We start from the raw sequence: 23,971 nt of genomic DNA, 5'->3' as shown, positions 1-23,971 counted from the left end.
AAATATGTAAGCTCTTCACCTGATTTGTACCCCCGTCCCTCAAAAAAAACCCTACAAACTCCAATCAGCAGCTGGCTGGCTGGCTTCAAGCCATGAAATCCTCACTGTCTTAAAATGTGGACATCTCCTTAAAGTTCTTTACTAAGGCGTATTGATTTGCATAAATATCTGTGCTGGCATGTTTTAAGATGACTCCTTTACAGCAAGAGATCTATAGTAAATTGTCTTCCTCCTTAATTCAGGTTGGCCACACATAAGAAGGCTTCCCTTTCACAAAAGTCTTAAAAGAACAATTCCTTTCAAAAGCAGAATGAAAAAAATATGAAAATCTAATAAATGTGACAGTAAAACGACTCTGCAGAGGTTTCTCTCATATCTGCTGTGACCAGAGCAGATGTTAAAATAAATAAAATTTGAAATAAAAAGTAAACGAATCTAATGTGAACATTAAGGAAATTTTTTTTTCTTTTTTTGGCCAAGACACGCGGCTTGTGGGATCTTAGCTCCCCGACCAAACCCAAGCCCTCAGCAGTGAAAGCTCGGAGTCCTAACCACTGGACCGTCAGGGAATTTTCTAAGGAACCATCTGTTCAGCCTGGCTAAACCGCTGTCTGCACTATTTTCATACGATGGCTGGGGCCCAGGGGATGGAAAAGGTTAAAACCCAGTGGCTTGTGTGTTTTAGCTGAGGTCACAAGGTAGAAACGCGACTGGAAGTGGTGGTGGTAAGAGCTCTGTTTCTTCTCGAAGAGTTTTGGTCTTCAGCTCACATACCGCAGACAGCTGCCTGGCGACCCAGGGCCTATCCCGGCGGCCCCAAGCCACACGCCTAGGAGCGCGCCCAGGATCCCCTCACGCGAGAACCCTTCCTAGGAGAGGCGGGCGGGCTCTCCGGCGGAAAACGGGCCGCGCGGGGGCGACAGCACCAACCTTGTTGGCAACCCCTCCCCTCCCCCAACCCCCAGAACAAGGAACGTCACCGCGTTCCACATTCTCCCCGACCCTCTGGCCCCGAGGGCCCAGACCCCGGCCGGCCCGAGCGGCCCCGGCAGGTACCAACGAGCCCTGGCTGTCCCTCAGGCCCCGTCACCCCCGCGGTCGCCGGGAGCGGGCCTCGGTTAGCGGGGCCTCCTAAGCTGCGGGCGCCGGAACTGGCCGGCTACACCCGCACCCCAGCGGCCTCAGTAGGCGTCCCGGGCCGGGCCGCCCCTCCCCCCGCGCCGGTGGCCAGGAGCCGGGCGAGGGGCTCGCGGAGGAGACTCTCGGGCGCTGATTGGTCGGAGCCGAGGGGGCGGGGCGGTGGGTGTGAAGGGGGCCGGCCCAGGTCTCAGAGCTCCCCCTCTCCTCCGCAACTGCGAGCTCCCTCATTACATCATCTTCGGACCGTAGCCGCCGTGCAGGACTGGGCGCGGCGCGATCCACTCACCCCGGGGCTCCAGCCCGCTCTCCCGCGTCTCTCCTGGCCCTCCCCGCACCTGCTCCAGGGCCAAGACCGGGAGAGCCCCGCGGGCTAGCTCCCAGAACCCGCTAGGCACAGCTAGCGGACCTCGGCAGCTCCGCCTGATCCATTCATTGAGAGCCGCGTATTTTCCCGGAGCCCCAGTCCCCCGCCTCCTCCAGCTTGGAGCCGCGGGTAGCGCCATGGAGAAGAGCAGCGAGACCAACGGCTACCTAGACAGCGCCCAGGCGCGGCCTGCAGCGGGGCCTGGCGCGCGGGGGAGCACGGCCGGACGCGCGCGGCGCTGCGCTGGCTTCCTACGGCGCCACGCGCTGGTGCTGCTCACAGTGTCCGGAGTGGTGGCGGGCGCCGGCCTGGGCGCGGCGCTGCGTGGGCTCAAGCTGAACCGCACACAGGTCACCTACCTGGCCTTTCCTGGAGAGATGCTGCTCCGCATGCTGCGCATGATCATCCTGCCGCTGGTGGTCTGCAGCCTGGTATCGGGCGCCGCCTCCCTTGATGCCAGCTCTCTCGGGCGCCTGGGCGGCATCGCCATAGCCTACTTCGGCCTCACCACACTAGGCGCCTCGGCTCTCGCAGTCGCTTTGGCGTTCATCATCAAGCCTGGATCTGGCGCGCAGACTCTTCAGTCCAGCGACCTGGGTCTGGAGGAGACGGGGCCCCCACCGGTCCCCAAAGAGACAGTGGACTCATTCCTCGACCTGGCCAGGTAACGTCCTCCCTTCCCCGCCAGCTAACACCTCGCCGAGTGCTCAGTGGGAGACTCCAGCTCTCTAATGCACTCTAGTTCATACTCATACACCCTCATATACTCCTAAGAGTTCATTCTTAACTAGCTGCTGGTGGCTCTTAACATTTTTTAAATATCAAAATAACGTCTGGAGGCTTTGCATATTGACCACACCTTTGCAGACGTCAGCCGGGGGCGCACCTGACATTCTCAAGGATCGGTACTGCATCTTTTAGGAAGAACCGGTCCTACCATTAGGTGGGAGTGTGTTAGGGAAGAGGCAGCGGTCTCACCTGTACTTTACTCCTTACACTCTCTGGCTGCCCACACTAGGGAAAACGTTCCAACCACGCCCCAATATCCTCACCCAATTTTCTCGGCCAACGGTGCCCAAAAGCTTCTGGGAGCATTGGTTAAATTTTGCCTGTTGGACCATTCTCACCTGTAATCTGTGGCCTTTGTTTCAGCCCTTTGGCTGGTAGGAAGCTGGCAATTTTTTGAAGAGTTGTCAGTGGACCCAAGGATAACAAGGCTGGAGGTAGTTGTGCAGGGCTCATTGCCCAGAAACATGCCTCTCCTGGGAACTTGGGACGGGTTGCTGTCAATCCCCATAGTCAGGAACATTGTAGAGTATTATGAGTTTTAAGGGGCTTTATTTGTGGGAAGATGTGAATTCTAGAGAGGAGAGAGAAAGAAGCATCTTCACTTAGCTTTGCCTGCTTTTTGTGACTCTTAGAAGTTGCATTTCATCCCTTGAGGTGTAGTGTAGTCTTTGTGGATTGGCCAAAGCCTCAGCCTCTTTTGGTTTCTCCATTAGCCCAGAGTTCACAGATGGGAAAACTGCAGCCTAGAGGCATTTACTGACATGGCCAGGTTCAGCTGAGTGCGGACCTCAGCTGGCTCCCCCTCCAGATTTCCAATAATTCTGGATTCAGACCCTCGGACATATGTTTTGTCTTGAGTCACCGAAGCAAAGCTCCTCATTGCTGAGGCTGTGAAAAACAGCAAACTCTGGGCAAAGTGACTTGACTCCCTGCTGTTTCTATTTCTCCTTCTGGAAAATGTGATGACTGTCTGCCACTTAAGATTGAGAGTGTTCATTTAATTACAACAGGAATTCCCTGGCAGTCCAGTGGTTAGGTCTGTGCAATTCCACTGCAGGGGGCACGGGTTCAATTCCTGGTCACGGAACTAAGATCCCACCTGCTGTGTGGTGCAGCCAAATAAATAAATAAATAAAATTACAAAAAAAAAAAAAAAAAACCAAAGGAATTTACACTGAAAAAATCAAAAAGCCAAACATCTCTGATGAGGGGGACCAAAAAGTTCTTACCAAAACTTCTTACCAAAAAGGCAGGTGGAGATGGCCCATTAGAACTTTGATGAGCTACAGCGTTTGTCTAGTGTCTAGCAGCTTGATATTTGGAGTCTTTAAAGATCCTTAAGGTTGGAGGACTAACTTTTAAGTGGGTACTGAAAAAGTCTACTGAGGGTGAGAGTACCTTTGGCTTATTACCTTCAGCGTGTCAGTCAGGGAGGGAGGTTGTGGGGTTAAGGGAGTCTTTTTTGCAGGGATTAGTGGCTCGGAGTGTGGATGCTCTGACCTGCTGGTGGTACCCCATAGAGACGCTAGTAGCATTCTTTTATCTCCGAGAGAGGCAATGGCCAAGAAACAGGGGGCAGGGGGTGGGGGTGAAGGAGGGGTTACCTTATTCCACCAGCCCCAGAAGGGACTTATTTCCTGATCATGGTTTTCTAGTTTTAAATACAAGCCCCTTCAGCTCCTGCTTCTGAAGTGAATGACCCATCCTTATGGCTTAGCGGTCAGTGTAAGTACAGACTCTCGATGACTCGGGCCACAAATACAGGGAAGGACCAAGAGAACATTTGTCGTAGCTTGTTGGGGGTAGGTAGTGTTTCATAATGCTTCCAAAGGCCAAACTTCTTTAATCCAGCAGGTCACGGATAAAGGTAGGGCAGGTGGTATGAGGAAACTGAGACAGAGATTAAGTGATTTGCTCAAGGACACAGAGTGGTTTGTCAAAAGAGAGATTAGAAGAACTATGGGTCTCATGCCCCCTGGTTCAGGGCTCTATTTCTCCCACTCTTCCCTTCCCCAAGTCAACATGCCATAGAAATGAGGCCCTGCTGGCGGCCTAGTCCCATCTCAGAAGTGTTTGCTCTGATGCACATGTAAGTGTACCAGGTAAGGGTATAGTCGGCTCGGGGCAGACGCTCGCTTCTTGTAAGCAGAGGAGTCGAGCCTCTTCAGTGAAGGAAAGCGAACGTGCAGGTTGGATTGGACTCTCATTGAGCAGCTTTTGAGGGGAAATGGAGTCCTGAGCCACGTGGAAATGCTTCCTGAGTCTGGGGACTCTCTGGGTAAACATTTTAAAATTGCTTCCGTCAAAGAAACCAATTTTATGGTTTCATAAAATTTTATGGATGCCAATTTTCAATTTTACGGATGCCAATTTTATGTGACTCCAGGCATGTTCCCTGGCAAAGGCAGGGCGCAGTCCTTTCTGCCTGTGGGCAAGTGAGTGAATATGAGATTCTGTGGGCAAACACCTCGATGATCCCGCAGGCCTGCCCCTGGTAACTGCCTAGAACCTAAACGCCTGGAAGGAGTGGGGAAAATCTCAGGTGACTGATTGCAGCTGCCGCCAAGGCTTTGCTCAAGTCCACGACCTTTCCAGACCGTGGAGTGCCCCCAAACTCCCACTGCATCTCTCTGCCATGATTTCTAATTTAGTTTTTCAAGATGGAACTACAAGTCAGAGAGAAATGAAGCTAATAGACACTGATTATGCCTTTTAGGAAATTCAGAATGCCGTTGCCAAGTGGTTTGATTTCCCAGCACAATGTATTAGAAATAGCATAGCAGACTGGGGCATGGGGGTGAGGCTAGACCAGGCCCTTTGAGAGCTGAGAAAGGACAGTGGACAGCAGCTGGCAGGTGGGAAAGTCATGGTCTCCTCTTGAGCAGCCCAAGCGCCATGCATTGGAACCTGGAAGAGTACGGGACTCAGTACTGGGTGTGACCCAAAGTGACTTCTAAGCAGGTCTTCAGGAACCCAGTCATTGTGGAACTTCTTGGTCCCTAACAACGTTTACTGACTGTGGGTCCTAGGACATGTCCATACCTTTCTGTGCCTTGGCTTCCTCATCTTTATAATGGGGATCATGAGAGTGCCTGCCTCCCAGGATCGTGGTGAGCGTTAAATGAGTTATGTCTGTAAAGATCTAAGAATAGGGCTGACCCAATAGATGCTTGCTCGTGTTATAAATGGGGCAAGGTTACAGAACAATTGTGTTTTTTTGGTTCACATGAGTTAATGGGGATGGCTCTCTCTTCACAGTCTGAAATAAATGAGAGTGAGTGGGAAGAAAAGGATGTTTGGGACCTCAAGATGACTTGAAGCTAATGTAGCCTTTAGGTATATTGGGAATCACATGGAGCCTGGAGAAAAGGTGAACAGTGACTATGTTTTGGACTAATATAATCAACACTGTAGGAGATTTGGAAAACGGAGAAAATCAAAACTAAACACAGAAGAGCCTTCCATTCTGAAATGGGGCAGAAATCCTCACATATTCTCCCCAACATCTCAGTTTCTTTTTCCCCTGCATGACACGTGTCTGGTCTCCAAAGTTGACCTCAGTTTTCTTCACCTGTCAATGGAAAGGATTCAGGCAACTGACCTCAGACATTCCTCTGAGTGATAATATTTGTGGTTTTCAAATGGAAAACCAGAGGCTTATCTGCCAAGGAGGCAGGTAGCTCCTGGGCCTGGGACACTGTCTGCACTAGCAGCCAGAAGAATGATCCTGGGCCACTGTCTTGCAGAAGGGGCTACCATGTGCCTGGTAAAGGCAATTGAGATTTTGCCTGTCGTCCAGTTTTCTAGACTTTATTGCTTTTCTTGTGCTCACTTTCTCAACAGTGGACAGGGCTTGGAGCCTTTCCCTTCACACAGGGTGGTGCTAGGGACTCACCTTCCTTCCCGAGAACTGGGTGAATATGATGCCTCTCAGGCTGCAAAGAACACATTTCTTCAGTAGGTGCGAAGAAACCTGTAGGCAAGATGAAGACTCTTAGCGAATCTAACGTGGATCCAAATTAATGGAGGTTTCTCAGCCTAACTAGTCACTAAAAATGGCAGCTTAGAATATTAAAAAAAAATTCTTTAGCTCGACACCATGCCTGAATAGTTCAGAAAAGAACACAAACCCAGGACTTCCCTGGTGGTGCAGTGGTTAAGAATCCGCCTGCCAATGCAGGGGACACGGGTTCAAGCCCTGGTCCGGGAAGATCCCACATGCCGTGGAGCAACTAAGTCCATGCGCCACAACTACTGAGCCTGCGCTCTAGAGCCCGTGAGCCACAACTACTGAGCCCACGTGCTGCAACTACTGAAGCCTGCGTGCCTAAAGCCCGTGCACTGCAACAAAAGAAGCCACTGCAATAAGAAGCCCGCGCGCCACAACTAGAGAAAGCCCGCACACAGCAACGAAGACCAAACGCAGCCAAAAATAAATAAAAATTAAAAAAAAAAAAAAAAAAAAGAACATAAACCCAGAGAGGTAGTGTGGGTAGTGATGAAGAACAGACACTGAAATCAGCTAGCCGGTTTTGAATCCAGCTCTACCACTTACTAGTTGTATGGACAAGTCATTTAGCCCCTCTGTACCTCAGTTGCCTTATCTGTAAAATGAGGTTAATAATAGTGTAGCTACTACCTAGACTTGTTACGAGGATTAAATGAGTTAATATTTGAGTGTGTTGCTAATATTCTAGTGTGTCCCAGCCTCTCAGGGACAGCTGAGGGCTACTTGACACAGAGAATGAGTACAGCTCTTAGCCTTATTTCCTCAAACATCCCCCACCCCAGGGTCCCAGCCTTAGCCTTTCAGGCTGGAATCTAAAACTGGATGTGGGCCTCAGAAAGAGGATAGGTTACTCCCCTACCCCCCACTGTCTCCATAGTGTAAGCCCGTCACCCCCAGCCCTTCCTCCGCTCCCAGCCTTGTAGGGGGTACCAAGATCTGAAGGGGCACATCCCTGTTAACTGAACCTGTAACAATAAGCACTAGGGATAATAAATATTTATCAGGTGTACATAGAGTGTCGTATCCTGTTCCGAGGGTCTTTGAAATTTCCATAAATTCGGTAAAGAATTTTTGAACTTAAATGAAAGGAAATACTTTGGGAACAGAAAAAATATACCAAGCCAAAGTAAATTGTTTTACAGTCTTCTCATATGGAAAAGGGAAATGCATACCACCCTTGACAATAGGATCAGAAGAACAAATAGCACCAGATGTATGAAGAAGGAACATTTCTGAAGTTTTTCATGGTGTGCTGCATGAGTCTGTACAGTACTACTAACAGAAGTTCTGCTTTCAAAACTTCAGCCTGAGCTCATACCAGTTTTTCTGCTTGCTTTAAGTAACGTGTCCAAAGGTTCCTAAAGCACCGGAAAGGCTCGTCCATTCATTCTCTCCCAATTTGGTCGGACTTGGGTCTCTGGATTTAGTAGTACAGTCTTGGCATTTTTTGCAAATGTTTTTGACTTAGACCCACTATGAGAAATACATTTTAAATAATGGCATATCCACATACAGACACCTTCACTCCCACATATACAATCCGAAACACAAGTCCTACAAAACAACATTTTAAGCGTGATACATGCTGATCTTTTCTACTCTGTCTAATGTATTACATCTTTTATAAAATGCTGGTTTGAGCCAGGAAATTGATTCCATGGCCAACTAATGTTTGATAAATTTGGTCTAATGTATACCTGGTATTATGTAATTTAAGGAAATTTCTCAGGGTCAAATAACAGAAAAATGACATATTTGAGAATTTAAATAAAATGAAGAGCCTCAATGGTTAGAAGCAGCCTAATACCCAGTGAAATTGAGTGCTGTGCAGAGGTAAGCTTGAGAAGACCATTTGATCCTTCTGATTTCCAGACCGTGGATCTCACAAATCCAGATCTCTCCTATCTAATATGATAGACACGAGCCACAAGTGGCTGTTTAAATTTAACTAGTTTAAATGTAGATAAAATTAAAAATTCAGGGACTTCCCTGGTGGCGCAGTGGATGAGAATCCGCCTGCCAGTGCAGGGGGCATGGGTTGGATCCCTGGTCTGGGAAAATTCCACATGCCACGGAGCAACTAAGCCCATGTGCCACAACTACTGAGCCTGCGCTCTAGAGCCCAAGAGCCACAACTGCTGAGCCCGTGTGCCACAACTACTGAAGCCCACATACCTAGAGCCCGTGCTCCACAGCAAGAGAAGCCGCTGCAATGAGAAGCCTGCGCACCGCAACAAGGACCCAACACAGCCGCCCCCCAACCCCTGCAAAAAAATTCAGACCCTCAGGAGCACTAGCCATATCTCAAGTGCTCAATAGCCGCACAACTACCATATTGGACAGCATAAATTAGAAAGTTCTGTTGGAGAGTGCTGGTCTGTATGGAACGTGAATGGGAGATATAGCAAATTGATGTCTCTGGGCACTAAATGAGGGGTTGAATTTGATCACTTCCAAGATCCCTTCCAGCTCAAATGTCCCTCATTTTGAAAGCCCAGATGGTTACTCTGTCAATGTGAGTAGCTGGGAAAAGTGTCTGGAGACAGAGCTCTGGAGGAGCAAAACTGCTTGCATGACGAGCTGCTCATCCCTGAATACAGGAGAGCTCAGGAGTAAGAAAAAGTCTGATTCACAGCAGCATCTTGTTTAAAAGTCAAAGGAAAGAGGGATAAGAAGAATGCAGAGAGAACAAAGTCAGAGGACTGACACACCTGACTGTGAGACTTGCTACAAAGCTGCAGTAATCAAGACAGTGTGGTGTTGTCAAAAGAATAGACAAATACGTCAATGAAACAGAAGAGAGCCCAGAAATAGACCCACGTAAATATGGTCAAGTGATCTTTGACAAAAGAACAAAGGTGATACAGTGACACAAGAATAATCTTTTCAACAAATGGTGTTGGAACAGCTGGACATCCACACGTAAAAAAAAACGAATCTAGACACAGCCCTTGCACCATTCACAGAAATTAACTCAAAATAGATCACAGATCAGGGCTTCCCTGGGGGCGCAGTGGTTGAGAATCCACCTGCCAATGCAGGGGACACGGGTTCGATCCCTGGTCCGGGAAGATCCCACATGCCGCGGAGCAACTAAGCCCGTGCACCACAACTACTGAGCCTGCGCGCCTAGAGCCCATGCTCAGCAACAAGAGAAGCCACCGCAATGAGAAGCCTGCGCACCGCAACTCAGAAAGCCCGCTTGCCGCAACTAGAGAAAGCCCCCGCGCAGCAACGAAGACCCAATGCAGCCAAAAATAATAAATTAAAAAAAAATACTTCTTAAAAAAGAAACAAAAGTGGATCACAGATCTAAACGTAAAACACGAAACTGTAAAACTCCTGAAAGATAACATAAAATGACCTCTGGTATGGCAATGACTTTTTAAATACAACACCAAAGGCACAAACCATGAAAAGTAGAGAAAAATGTTTTGCCTTACTCCTGCAGCCTCACATCCTTGCCCCTTGGTGGGGGCAGGGGCATGCTCCTGCCCCTGCTCCTGGCCTGTGGCAACCAGGGGAACTGAAGGAAAGGAGTATGATTCTGTGGGTTCAACTCACTGCCTGCAGGCGATTCCTTCCAAAGGATCAATATTTGAGAGCTGAGTTATGTAATCTAAAAAGAGTTCAGTCATCCCATTGAATGTATGTATTTTTTTTGGTTGTCAGATCTCCTTTGCAGTTAGCACTGTATCTTTTGTCCTAACTTTTTAAGCAATTTTGAGATATGATTTACATACAAAAGATGCATCCATTTCAGGGGTACAGTTCAATGAGTTCTGACAAATAGATAAACCATTTAATCACTACCACAATCCAGACACTGAACATTTTTGTCTCCCATGACCCTTCTCAGCAATTCCCACTCTTCATCCCTGGCCTCAGGCGGTTTTGGATAGAAAGTTTTGCTTTCTATCACTATGCATTAGTTTTGCTTTTTCTAGAGTTTCATGGTGATGGAATCACTCAGCATGTACTTTTCTTTGTCTGGCTTCTTTTGCTCAGCACCATGGTGTTGAGATAATCCACGTTGTGTATATTAGCGGTTGATTCCTTTTTATTGCCAGGTAGGATTCCATTGTATGGATTTATCATAATGTTATTTGTCCACTCATCAGTTGATGGACAATTCAGTTTTGAGCTATTATGAATAATGCTGTTATTCATACAGGTCCTTTTTGCAGACATATATTTTCATTTCTCTTGGGTAAATGTCTAGGAGTAGAATTGCTGGTTCATATGGTAAGTGTATGTTTAACTTTATAAGAAACTGTCAGAACACTTCATGATCTTAGGAACTTGATTTTTTGGCAGGAGTCACTGTTTTGACTCTAGTATTGAATATACCCCTCTGTTCCCATTGGATTTTGTAGACTAGATATTGTAGACTGTCTGAAAACAGGTTGACCAAACGGTGGCCGTTTGGTCTAGAAGTTCTGGGTTAGGGTCCGTTCTGGGTGAGACAGTATTGGGTTATTGCTTATGCTAAAGACACCAAGCAGGTCAACAGCTCATTCCTGAAGGATACGAAGTATTTGCAGGGGAAATCGTCCCCCATGGAGAAGACAGAGGGCTTCTAACCCAGCTCTTTCCTTAACTTCCCTGTCTTCTTAGGGGGAGAAGCAGGGTGGCCAGCTCAGTCTGAGAACTACTGTGGTGGATGCAGAATGGGCAAAACCTTGGCTCAGGGCCTGTTTCTGCTTCTAACTAGTGTAGCAAATGGAAATGAGATACCAAACGTACTCCTACAAGACTGAGAAGGGTGCTTTGTAATGGAAATAAGAGGCAAATGTAAGTTGCTATTCATCTACACACTAAAGAATAGTCAATACAAAATGCCTCGTCTGTTTCTGCCTTTCTTTTAAAGTAAATATGCTTGTAATAGGAATCAAACTTCAGATCACCGTTTTGCAATGGTTAATTCAACAGAAGATCACATTTTGTCTGTTTAAATACAGACGTGTACTTTTGGGTATTCTCTAAGTATGTTAAAAGCAATTCAGGTTTCATAGACAAGCAAGATGGGAAAGGCTGAGTTGCAGTCTCTAGATGCTGGCTGTCTTTGGAAGCTTCCTGAGTGTTCTAATGAAGTCATTTTTGTGTCTCGTTAACCCTTTTGGTGGGTGTATTCATTATCTATTGTTGTATAACAAATTACCACCAATTTAGCAGCTCAAAATCACACATATTTATTATCCAATAGTATCTGTGGTATCAGGAATCCTGGCACGGCTTAGCTGGGTCTTCTGCTTCAGAGTCTCTTATCAGGCTGCAATCAAAGTTTTGGCCGCAACTAGGGTCTCATCTGAAGGCTTGACTGGGGAAGGAGTCACTTCTGAGGACTCATGGTTGTTGGCAGAATTCAGTTCCTTGAGGTTCAGACTGGGAGCCTCAGTTCCTAGTTGGCTGTTGGCTAGAAGCCACCCTCCATGTCTTGTCATACGGGTCTTTCCAATATGGCGGCTTGTTTCATCAAATATGCAAGCCCAGAAAGCAATAAAGAGTGTCTTCTTTATGGAAGCCACAAGATGGAAGCCGCAAGTTTATGTAACCAAATCACAAAAGTGACATCCCATCACCTTTGGTGTATTCTGTTGGCTAGAAGCAAGTCATACCCATCCCCCACCCCCCATGACACACACACCGAAGGGGAGGGTATTACACAAAGGTGTGACTACCAGGAGGCCTCTTAGACTCTCCTTGCCAAGCTGGGCTACAGTCAGACCTGCCTACCTCTGAAACCAAACGCATGCAAATAGTTGCCTAGAGATTCTAGTGCTATGAACAACTCAACCACAGAAGTAAAAATGAGTGGATACGGTTGGCACAAATTGTAAAGGATGGTCTTTCACTCTTCTAGACTTATTCTTATAGGAAGTGGGTAGAACAAACGGATTATCAGTGGGATTTTCTTGTATATCATGACCAGCATCTGTACAATATGTGACCCAGAGGAGGCCCTCAATAAAAACTGTGTGCATGAATAGATTTTGGTTTCAAAATCTAGCTTAACTGGATCAGTTCTACTGCTCTCCTTTTATAACAAATATTTTATACTATCCTTCATCCTGAAATGAAATCCATAAATAGAATTTACCTACACACATAATTTCAAACATCAATATGACTTGACTGTGATATAAAAAACCCACCAGCTTGGTGGTTGCCAGAGGCGGGGGTAGAGAGTGGGAGAAATAGGTAGAAGGGGATATTATATACTTTTAAAAATAGAAATAAAAATGTAAGTATGCTATAAAATTTTAAAAAAGAAAAAATACTAAAGGACAGTAATTTATAATAAAAATAATGTCAGGATGTGAATGCTGTAAACCAAAATGGTTAGCTGCTTGCTTCTGAGTTTAGAGTCACCATTAATGGGACAGCTTTACATTCAGACATTTAGCAGAACAAATGGCTGGGCCCTGGCACTTCCCCCTGAACACACTCCCCCAGTTCCAGGGATGTCCCCCAGTTATTACAACAACAAAACACTCCTTTGGATTTCACTAGTGGGCAGTGCCACTCCCCGTTGAAAACCACTGCACTAAGGCTTAGCCTCTAGGGGAAAGGAAAGTGATGCAGTTATTCCGGTTTCCTTGGACACAGCTTACCTCAATATCCAGGGGCACCACGAGGGAGATGAGGATAAAGATCAGTGCACTCAAAGTATCTGTTGGGGCCCCGCAGCCGAAGCACAGTTGGGTGCTTGGATCAAGCAGAAGATGGCAGTAAATGCTGGACGTGGGCAAAGAGGGAACCCTGTGTGTCAGGCTGTCAGGAATGGGCATCTTAAAGTGGACACTTTGAATGCTGAATTTTAAGAGTACTGACAAAATGCTTTCTTTTCCAACAGAAACCTGTTTCCCTCAAATCTTGTGGTTTCAGCTTTCCGTACGGTAAGCTTGATGCTTTGCTAAAAATATGAAACTTTGGGGAGGGGTGGGTTACGTATAAATTACTGCTATAGAGTTAGGTAAGGTGGAACAGGGAGGGTTGTATTGTTAACAACACTTAGTATCATTGGCCTAAAATTTATAGATATACCCCTGGAGTCAAAACAAACAAAACAACAAGAAACCAAAAATTTTTCCGAAATATCCCACTAGTTCCAGTATCTTTTCATATCACCTAATACCCTCAAATCACATTTTTGGGAGTTCTTAAATATTTTAGATTTTTTTTTTTTGGCTGTACTGTGTGGCTTGTGGGACCTTAGATCCTTGACCAGGGATTGAACTTGTGCCCCCTGCAGTGGAAGCACCAAATCTTAACCACTGGACTACCAAGGAATTCCCTAGAATTTTCAAAAAATACATTTTCATCTTTTTTTTTCTGATTATAGGGATAACGTATGCTCCTTGCAAAAAATAAAGTGCAAAGAAGTAGAAGAAAATAAAAATCACCCATAATCACTACCTAGAGCTACCCATTAACATTTTGGTATACATCCTTCCAGTATGTTTTTTCTATCCATGTGCACATTCACATGATTTTAAAATAATTATGCTATATAACATTGTTAGTACGTACACGTGCTACACATATTGTTCTGTAACCTGCTCTTATTGTTAACATTTTCTCATGTCGGTAAACATCCTTCTGCATAAGTTATTGGCTGTATTCCACTGTATGAGAGTATCATAATTTTACTCAACCAGTCCCTTGTTGATGGTGGTTTCCAGTTTTTCCCTAATTTTAGCAATTCTTCAAGTAACTCCCCTGCAGCCATGCTTTATATAGAGAAAGAATATAAAGGTCTAGATAGATGGACTAAACTGATAGCCTTTTTCAAGCCAAGACTTTTCTGTTTCTACTTACAGCCTCTCTTTAAAGCAAACATACAAACAAACAAACAACAACAAAAAAAAACCCCTGCATGTAAACATAGCTGTGGCTTGTATGTATAATGTGAGGTAGGAGAAAAATACAAAGTTTGTGGGGCTTTCAGTGCCTGGCACAGAAGGTGTGGGGTGGGTTTTTTTGCCCTGCCATCCTTAATCACGGGACAGCTGAACATCTCTGCCCATCTGAAAGCTTGATAATCAAAGCTGAGAGAGACCAGAGCTCTTTAAAGGCCGGTTCAAAGCAAGCCTCTGGGTCTGAACCCTCTAAGGGGCTCCTCTTAACAGTTCAGAAGCCAGGTGTCCTTAGAAGGGTCAGGAAGGGTGTCTTATAACAGAGTCCCCTCAACGATAATGCATCCTGCCCCAGGGAGACAACTGTGTGCGTTGGGCAGAAGTGTGTGAAGTCAACTGGCAGGACCAAAGTTGGAGGGACGTTTCACCTCTGATGAGTGGTCTCCCAGAAGACTCAGCCCGAAAATGCTGTCTTGCCTTCCAGCCTTTGCTCTGGGGAGTGGAGGCTGAAGGCAGATTAGAAACAGATGCTGAAAAGCAGTCAGGCTCAAATAAGTTCTGGAACATAGTGGAGCATAAATAAATGAATGAACATAAAATAACACATCGAAAAGTGTACTTCGGCATGGTGGAACGAATTCCAAGTTTCCCCAAATAAGGTGAACTCTGAGCTGTTGGAGATATCAAACCATCAGCTTGAAAGTGTGCAGACCTTCTCCAAACCAGCGACCAGGGGACATAGGAAATTCTCCCCATTTCCTTGGCTTCCTAAAAAACCAGAAGTCTGGAGTGCATGCTGCCTTGGTCTTAAGTAACTTTTGTACAGTCCTCAGAGGCCCTTGTCAGGCCAGCCAAGTGAGGAGTGCCCAGAAGACCTGGAATGAAGAAGGACAGAGTAGCCAGAGGCCCAGCAGTCCTCTCGGTTCCTCCAGGTGGTCTTCAGCTGTGAACTGACGGGAGTTTTGCTTTCTCTTGTTCACAGTATGCAACCGACTATAGAGAGGTGACCCACAACACAAGCACTGGAAACATAACCCGTGAAAAGGTAAAACTTCTTGTGAGATCACTTGTGGCAAATACTTATAACACAAATAATGCTTCATAACTGAAGGAGCATACACGATGCGTGTTTTTCTCAGCTGGACTGAAAACTTTGGGGTTTGAATGGGCTGTTTGAAACACACGGGTTAGGTTTGCTCCTTTGGCCATTTACCATGTTTAGTGGATCCATTTCATTGAATTGGAACTACTGCCCCCTTTCTTAGAAAAAATAATTTTATAACACCCCTTCTACTATTCTGAAATATAATTAATAGGTGATTTAACCTACCCCTGCACATAGAATTGGTCTTGGGGGTTTAACTCACTACAACCATCATTCATTTACAGGTATTTTTGAGTACCTGTTGTTTACCAGACACTGAGCTAGGTCCCAGCCTTCATGCTATATAGCTGGAAGGGACAAGGGACCTCAAGAATTATTCAGTCCAGCCATGGAGCTGCCACGGGGAGAAGGAGGGACTTTGCCCTTCCCCATCCCCTAGTACACCTCCTTAGGGCTTGAGTGGCTCTGAGTTCTACCAGCCTTTCTTTTTTTTTTTTTTTTTTTTTGCGGTACACAGGCCTCTCACTGCTGTGGCCTCTCCCGTTGCGGAGCGCAGGCTCAGCAGCCATGGCTCACGGGCCCAGCCGCTCCGCGGCAAGTGGAATCTTCCCGGACCGGGGCACGAACCCATGTCCCCTGCATCGGCAGGCGGGCTCTCAACCACTGCGCCACCAGGGAGGCCCTACCAGCCTTTCTTTGATTGAAGGAAAAGTTCTACTTTTTAAAAAAAGTCGAAAGCTATTAGTTTAGTCCATTTCACTTCATCTTGCAGACAAAGCACCTGAAGCTCAGAGAAGTTATGTAGTATCAGAGCTGGGACTAGGGTTCAGACTAGAACGGTGGTAAAAATGCTCTTTCGGTTTTTACCGTGCTGACATGTTTCCTGTTCAGGGTTTCATAATGTGTTGTGATGGAATAAAATTGTTCCTCTAACATACGCTTAGAGTAGTGAGATTCAGCGCTGCTGGAAAAAATGAATACATTATACCTGTACATTTTAAGTCAGTGATTTAGGACAGACTATCCTGAAAATATCCATGTTGACTCTGAACATCTTTTTTGAAATTCGTCAGTGAGGAGACTATGGTAAGAGCCCAGCAACAAAGAATTTGTTGACATTTAGGAGGCAAAGTTCCAATCACTGACTCTTGATCTGAAGGACCTTTTCACCAATCAGCTCTTCTTTTAAAAGCAACCCTTTGAAGTGATTGTCCAACCTCTAGCTGAATATATCCAGTGATGATGAGCTCGCTACTTTCTGCTTCAACCTATGCCCATTTTGAACAGCTTTCAGAGTTAACAACTAGGTGAAGATTTTGTTTGTTGACTTCCATATCCTCAGACTCCATCTCCCCTTGAGTTTCCTGCCCCTTGATTTGTGAAATCACTGAGGGTTAAAGAAAATAGGAGCCTTTCCTCCTTCCGGGCACAGTGTTTCAGTCTGGCAGAGACAACGGAGCAAATGCATTCTTTAATTCTCACTCATCTGTTGTAAACTTAGACCCTTTGTCCGCTCTGATCCTACAGATCCCCATTGGCACCGAAATTGAAGGTATGAACATTTTAGGATTGGTCCTTTTTGCCCTGGTGTTAGGAGTGGCCCTGAAGAAACTCGGCTCTGAAGGAGAAGAGCTCATTCGTTTTTTCAATGCCCTCAATGAGGCGACAATGGTGCTGGTGTCATGGATTATGTGGTGAGTGTCACCCTGCCACTTGCTGTCTCTCTCATTTCTCCTGCCATCCAGAAAAGAACCTGACTTAGCTGTTCTAGGTCACCCCAATGGGACCACCTGGACCAGTGCTCTGTATGTGGTTGGTGTACCACAGGACAGTCTTGGTACAAGGGGTGAAGGACCTCAGAGAAACAGGCATGTGTCATGGTTACCAATCACTTCCTCATCACCCACAATGACCCCTGGGTTTTATCATTGGGGATTTATCTATGAGTCCCACCACCATCCCATATCCCATGAGATGCCCATATCATCTTGTGGGGCAATGGATTCCATAAATTTGCTATCTGCTGTATAAAATAAGGCTCATTTCACTTTAAAGGATAGACTTCAAGCTTCAGAAGGGCCCCTTCCTATAGTATTTTACAACATGGAGGGTAAATCCATCTTCACTCCATACATATATGTAAACTTGGAATGGTCTCTCCTTTATGTGAATGTTTCTTTATGTAATATCAATGCAAGGGCAATTGTTTAATAAAAACCATCAGATTGATTTCTGGCTAACAAGGGAAAAGTTGACAAGATCTCTCAAAGTAACTTCTCAGAAATCATACCGATTCCAGTGCCAATGCCTCATAAGCTTTATCCTGCTGTTTTACTCAAGCCAAACTTTGTGGGTTTTAGCTTCTACCCATTCGTTGCTGAGAAACTAGTTTATCCTTTTGTGCACAAAGCATCTTCCTTATTGTCAACCCTTACATATCCCAGAACGTCTCTCTCTTAGATGGCATTGGGATGGCAGCTGCACTGATTTTAGGAGAGAAGCCTGGAATTTGGTAAGAAAGTTTGAGATTCGGTGGGAAGCCAAGTTCGGAGCCTCCCCTGGTGGTGTTTATCTTGCTTAACCAAATTTTCTTGCTCACCCCAAAATTCCAGAGTCTGACTCTATATTGTAAACATGACACTTCATATGACTGCTGTTGTTCAGGGGAGAAAAATATTTTCAGAAAGGAAAACATGTTTTCATCACATCGAGTTCTTTTCCTGGCTTATTTTTTTAGTCTAAAATCCTCCCAAAGGTTGGATTAAAGGAAACTGTGGAAGAAAGTGATGTTCGTATGTTAAGACATTTGTTTTCAATCTGGAAACCAATTTACAGTCATTCCTTCAATGTGATGTATTAGTTACAGAAGCAGATATTTGGAAGGGCAGACCCAGCTGAGTGTCTTAACCGCAGTGAGAGATCTGTTGCCTAAAAAGTGCCTATGCATGCATAGGAAGTAGGAGTGGTTATCAGAGGATGGGGCTGGCTTGAAGATGGTCCCTAAAGATTTTGGCCTAATCTATAATGTTTTAATTTTTTTGAAAGGAGAATGTTTTCATGTATTACTATGGGATTTTAAAATAATAATACTGCTTAGAATATCTCTGGGAAGAAAACTCAAGAAACAAGTGACATTGGCTGTCTCCTTGGAAGGAAGATGGGTGCTTGGGTACAGAGGTGGGAGGCAGACTTCACCCTTTTGTACCCTTTAAAATTTGAACCATGTGACATTATTATGTATATAATTAAAATTTACAAACAAAGTGGATAGTTATAAAATTCTTCCTCAATTTATATTAAATTCAAAACAGCAGACTTTTGTTCTTTGTAGCACCCATAGTTCATTTCTTCCCTTCCTTCTTCCCATCCTGCCATTAAAAAAATCTTCACGCTCCAAGAGTGTTCCCAGAGGGTCATTGTTAATGACTTTTTCCCACAGAATCATGTTTTCCAAACCACAAAGAATTTAAAACTTCACAAAAGGCCCAGCTTTGGCTCAATTCTGTATCACAGCAGTTCTGCAAAATAGGTGTCTTTTGTGTTTCTAAGTTCTGAGAACAATCCTGAGCAAAGCTGAAAGTCAAGCTTACAGCCCCAGAGGCTTTGCTCTTGAAGAGTGCCTTGCCTTTCCACTTGGGAGCCCATATGGTTGGTTGCATCCAGCTGTTAAGAACATACAATATCCAAGGGGAAAGAAGTCTGTGTCCTAGTCCTGACTCCATCACCCACAATGAGCAATCGTGTTAATTTTACTCAGTTTCACGGCCTGTAAAATGGGCACGGTATACCCCCATCCTTTTCTGTTCCTTAGGGTCATCCTAGGGAGAGGTGAAGACCACCTAGTTGAGAGTCCCTGCGTTCTGTGACAGGAAAGGCCTACATCTCTCAGCCCCAGCATCACCACCCTTCCTGACCAGTGCCCTTTGCTCATGTCCTAGGTACGTACCTGTGGGCATCATGTTCCTGGTTGGAAGCAAGATTGTGGAAATGAAGGACATCATCGTGCTGGTGACCAGCCTGGGGAAATATATCTTCACATCTATATTGGGCCATTTTATTCACGGAGGAATTGTTCTGCCACTTATTTATTTTGTCTTCACGAGAAAAAACCCGTTCAGGTTCCTCCTGGGCCTCCTCACACCATTTGCAACAGCATTTGCTACCTGCTCCAGGTGAGTGGGTTTCAGGTGCCCTTGGCTGCCCTGAGCTGTATTAATATGGAACCAGATGAGCCTGTAGTGGATGCACACAACCGTCATCTTGACATAGTTTAATTTCTTGAAGACTCTAAATTGGTGTCATCTGATTTTTTTGTACTACCAGCCCCACAGCTCTTTGGAAGTGGATTTTTAGGATTGCCAGAATGAGGGATTGCCTCGTTCCCTTCTTCTTGCTGCTTAGAGGTCAACTGGACCATTACTTAGTCCAACTGTGGGTCTTCACCCTAATTAGACCTCTGCCTAAGTGAAAGAAGGCAGCTACTTAAAACGCATTGCATGGGAATAAAGATGCAGACCTACTAGAGAATGGACTTGAGGACACGGGGAGGGGGAAGGGTAAGCTGTGACAAAGTGAGAGAGAGTGGCATGGACATATATACACTACCAAACGTAAAATAGATAGCTAGTGGGAAGCAGCCTCATAGCACAGGGAGATCAGCTCGGTGCTTTGTGACCACCTAGAGGGGTGGGATAGGCAGGGTGGGAGGGAGGGAGATGCAAGAGGGAAGAGATACGGGGACATATGCATATGTATAACTGATTCACTTTGTTATAAAGCAGAAACTAACACACCATTGTAAAGCAATTATACTACAATAAAGATGTTTAAAAAAAAAAACTCATTGCAGGGAAGTTTCTAGAATGATACCTGCCCAATTCTTTCTCCCTTTGGATGGGTGAATTATTTCCTAAATAAGACCAAGGCATCCTGGTGAGGGAGGCATGCTCAGCTCTCTAGGAGTCCACAGTATTGTGGGATTATCTCATTTAGCACAAAAGATGGACCTTGTCATTATTAGAAATCCTTCACAAAAAAATTGGGCTTTCCAAATACACTAAAGGAAACTTTCAAAGGATGGCAGCGCATCGTTTCACTCACACGTTTAGTTTTTGCCTCCCTACGGCGTGTTTCCTCCCATCCTGACTGGCTATGTATATGACAAGGTCGTGGGGGGAAAGAATGAAGGAGGTAAGTTTCTCCAGCTTAGGCAGAAATAAGCCTACTCTCGGCTGTGCCAGCCACACCCTGCAGAATCTGCAGAGCCCACTGGAGAGAGCGGGTCTTATTCTTTGTAATCTAGGAATACAGTTACTCTTTCCAAACTCTCAGAGCCATCTCGGCTTCTTGGTCTAAAAGAAAAAAAAAAAAATCATAGTTTGCCTTTTACTTTTTGGGAGGAAAAATATTCAAGAGAGGAGACGCACATTTTGTACCATGAGACAATGTGTGGTTCTTGAGAAATTTGGAACAGGGGTATCCAGGTAAAAAAAAAAAAACAGGTAAATCTAAGGAGTCCAATTTTGAATACTTTGGGAGTTAACAAAACCCCACGTGTGACAGAAACTTTGCAACAATTCTGATATTTCTCTTATTTCAAGGGGAGAGTGCCATAAACTAGGATGGTGCCAATTGCTCTGTTCCCAGGTCCGAGCTGAGTACTATGTTAGCCTGGGCAGGAAGGACTATTCTCATGGTTGGTTGTTTGCGTTTCCAGCTCTGCAACCCTTCCCTCTATGATTAAGTGCATTGAAGAAAACAATGGTGTAGACAAGAGGATCGGCAGGTTCATCCTCCCCATCGGGGCCACGGTGAACATGGACGGCGCAGCCATCTTCCAGTGTGTGGCCGCAGTGTTCATTGCCCAGCTCAACAATGTGGAGCTGAAAGCAGGCCAGATTTTCACCATTCTGTAAGTTCTGTAGTCTTTCCTTCATCATTAGGCCTGGTACAAAACTTGAGGTCTTTTTCTTGTGATTTCCTTTGAAAAACTTCATGAACACCAATCTCACCATGATTCGGGTGTCTCATTTGTAAACTGAGAACAGCGTGAACTCATTACTCGAAGAGAGTGGAACCTCTCTCAAGGGCACAGCTGACAGACTCTAGGGTTGTGTGGTCTTCAGTTTCCAAGCCATGGCTGCCATGTTCTGCATGTCTCTGTGCCCCCTCATACTCTGGGCTAATGGCTGACCCTGCTGTCCCATCCCCTAGAGTGACAGCCACAGCGTCCAGTGTTGGAGCAGCAGGCGTGCCAGCTGGAGGGGTCCTCACCATCGCCATTATCCTGGAGGCCATTGGGCTGCCCACTCATGACCTCTCTCTGATCCTGGCTGTGGACTGGATTGTGTAAGTAGCAAGTCCTAAGGGCACTGAATAAAAGAAGGTCTGTAACGAGCTCCCTAGAAGCTTGGCACTCCGCTGGCCTGGGGCATGCAGAGAAACTTAAAACATGTCATTACTGAGAACTTGCTCAGAACATTCAGGAAAGCCAGGGGCCCAAGGGTCTATGGAGATTGTTGGCTGCATAGGGGTCATAGCCATTGGAGCAGCGAGCCTTCGGGAATGATCATCCTTGGCCTGGAATGTCCAAGGAGTGATTTCTGCAAGGGGAGAAAAGATGAGCCCAGCTAATGCGAATGTCATGGCTTGGGCTCAGGAGCGGAGTTAGGAAGGAGCTGTGATCCAGATGGCCATTACCTGGGCTCCCATAAAGACACAGAACAGTTTCTGAGTGTTGCTTCCTTGAGTCCCATGATACCTTTCTCAGATACAAACAATACCTGTTTTATAGGGAAGGTCCGCTGAGGTACTGATGTTGGACAGTAGAGCATGTGAATAAGAAAATGAACACTGGAGCCCAGGTACCTGGGCTCAAATCCCAGCTTTGCCATTTACTAGTTGTATGATATGAACCATCCGTGCTTTGGTCTGCCCATCCGTCAAATGGGGATAAGAACAGAACCTGCACCAGAGTTATGGTGGAGACTAAATGCGTTAACACGTGCACAGCACATAGAAGGGTTCTAGGCACATGCAGGAAGAGCATTCAGTCAACACTGGGGAAGAAAGACGCCCCTGGCCAGGCTAGTCAGAGCTGGGCATGGGATACCCTAAACACTGGAGCCTGGCCCTGGGCTCGTGGCTCAACCCATGGTGGTTGGAAATCTTGTGTTTGGAAATCTTCAAGCCCTGGAGACTTGAAGGGGCTTCTCAGAATCCCTACAGATCCTCGGGGGTGAAATGTGACATGTGCCTTGGAGACCCGCCTTGTCTAGAGAGCACTTGGGAGGGAACTCAGTCCCTGCGATGGTACGTTGCGGTGAGCTGGACGGGACCAGAGCTGCGTGTCAGAGGCCCTGCCTCCTTCCTCACCCCGCTGTTTCCTCTACGTGGGGAGTGCAGGCACGAAGGGACACTTAGCCAGGACGAGGGACGCAGGGCGCCAAGCGGGCTGCCCAGGCGAGACCTGCAGTCACAGGAGCCCTTTACCACCGCGACCTCTGATTCCACAGCCCTCAGCTTCTCCAGTGCCGCGGGCAAGGTCACATTTTCCCCCTTTCTTCAGAATGGGCACAATACTTCCTCTGAGCCCCAGGGATGGGGGATGGTTATGGGGGTCTGGGAAGACAAGCTTCTGGAAGGGACAGCGCTGTTCTCTGTGAGATGGTGTTTGCCACCAGCCAGGGAAAGCATGTGGAGGTTACAATTCAGTAGAGATGCAGTGTCAAAGTGAGAGCAAGAAGGCAGGTTCCCACAGCGCAACCGTGAGTGGGAGAGAAGCTGGACCCAGGATGGAATCTATGCGATCATTCCAGCTGTCTGTAACTTTTATACGATGGTGTCTCACACGTGAAATGCATACATTGAAAGATTTCTGGAAGGAAACAGATCCAGAGGTCAATACTGGTTCACTCAGGGTTGCGGAGTATGGGGGGGCGGGGTGACTTTTGTTTTCTCCTTTGTACTTTTCTTTTTCCCAAGTTTTCATGAGGATCTGTTAGTTTCATAAAAAGTATTTGGAGAAAATCACTTTAGCATCAAGTGAGGCCCTGTGCCCTTACTAGCTTGCTCTCCTTCAGTGTCACAGCTTCCTGGTGGCTCTGCCCAAGGTGACATCCGCCCCCTGGTGGCTCCAGGCATCATTGGCTGTAATGCCTGCCTGTTCTCTTCCCCCCAGGGACCGCACCACCACCGTGGTGAACGTGGAGGGCGATGCCCTGGGTGCAGGCATCCTCCACCACCTGAATCAGAAGGCGACGAAGAGAGGCGAGCAGGAGCTGAGTGAGGTCAAAGTGGAGGCCGTCCCCAACTGCAAGTCGGAGGAGGAGACGTCACCCCTGGTGACACACCCAAACCCCACTGGCCTTGCGGCCAGCACCCCCGAGTCCAAGGAGTCAGTTCTGTGATGGGGCTGGGCTTCCAGCTTGCCTGTGGGGGGTGCCCGCCCCATCGGTCCGGTCGGCAGACCCGGGCACCGCCTTCACTGACTTCTAGCCTCCCGTGCAATGCTTTGGCCCAGTCACTGGTTTGAGGATTACTTCTCAGCACAGGCATTGGGCTTCCCAGCGGGACCTGGTTCCCAAGGACCAGGACACTCTGCCATTTGACCTACCATATCTAGGTGCAACTGTGTACACCCCAGCTCTGTTTGGAAACACACCCTCGAGCTGCCGGGCAGGGGGAGTAACAGGCTCACAGGACCT

General features: G+C 46.5%; 1 protein-coding gene across 2 annotated transcripts; it reads left to right on the top strand.

The window, feature by feature from the left end:
• Window positions 1-1,641: 1,641 nt before the first annotated feature.
• On the top strand, window positions 1,642-23,674 carry SLC1A4 (solute carrier family 1 member 4). Of its 2 annotated transcripts, XM_065890787.1 has the most exons (8): window positions 1,642-2,168; window positions 13,159-13,201; window positions 15,144-15,206; window positions 16,794-16,960; window positions 19,205-19,438; window positions 20,983-21,177; window positions 21,480-21,614; window positions 23,446-23,674. In XM_065890787.1, the coding sequence occupies exons 1-8, from the start codon at window positions 1,642-1,644 to the stop codon at window positions 23,672-23,674; spliced, it is 1,593 nt and encodes a 530-aa protein (XP_065746859.1). The 2 variants fall into 2 exon arrangements, with proteins under 2 accessions (XP_065746859.1, XP_065746860.1); XM_065890788.1 differs by lacking the exons at window positions 1,642-2,168; window positions 13,159-13,201; window positions 15,144-15,206; window positions 19,205-19,438 and having other exon boundaries at window positions 16,821-16,960.
• Window positions 23,675-23,971: the final 297 nt, after the last annotated feature.

Source organism: Phocoena phocoena, chromosome 14 (assembly GCF_963924675.1).
Source record: "Phocoena phocoena chromosome 14, mPhoPho1.1, whole genome shotgun sequence".
Classification (NCBI taxonomy): Eukaryota; Metazoa; Chordata; class Mammalia; order Artiodactyla; family Phocoenidae; genus Phocoena; species Phocoena phocoena.
Note: the sequence above shows the minus strand (reverse complement) of the source record. Positions and strands in the feature narration are given on the sequence as shown.

Coding starts and splice junctions, on each gene's coding strand:
- SLC1A4 (XM_065890787.1), top strand. CDS start 1,642: ATGGAGAAGAGCAGCGAGACCAACGGCTACCTAGACAGCGCCCAGGCG. Junction 15,207..16,793: donor GAAACATAACCCGTGAAAAG/GTAAAACTTCTT, acceptor CTGATCCTACAG/ATCCCCATTGGCACCGAAAT. Junction 19,439..20,982: donor GCATTTGCTACCTGCTCCAG/GTGAGTGGGTTT, acceptor TTGCGTTTCCAG/CTCTGCAACCCTTCCCTCTA.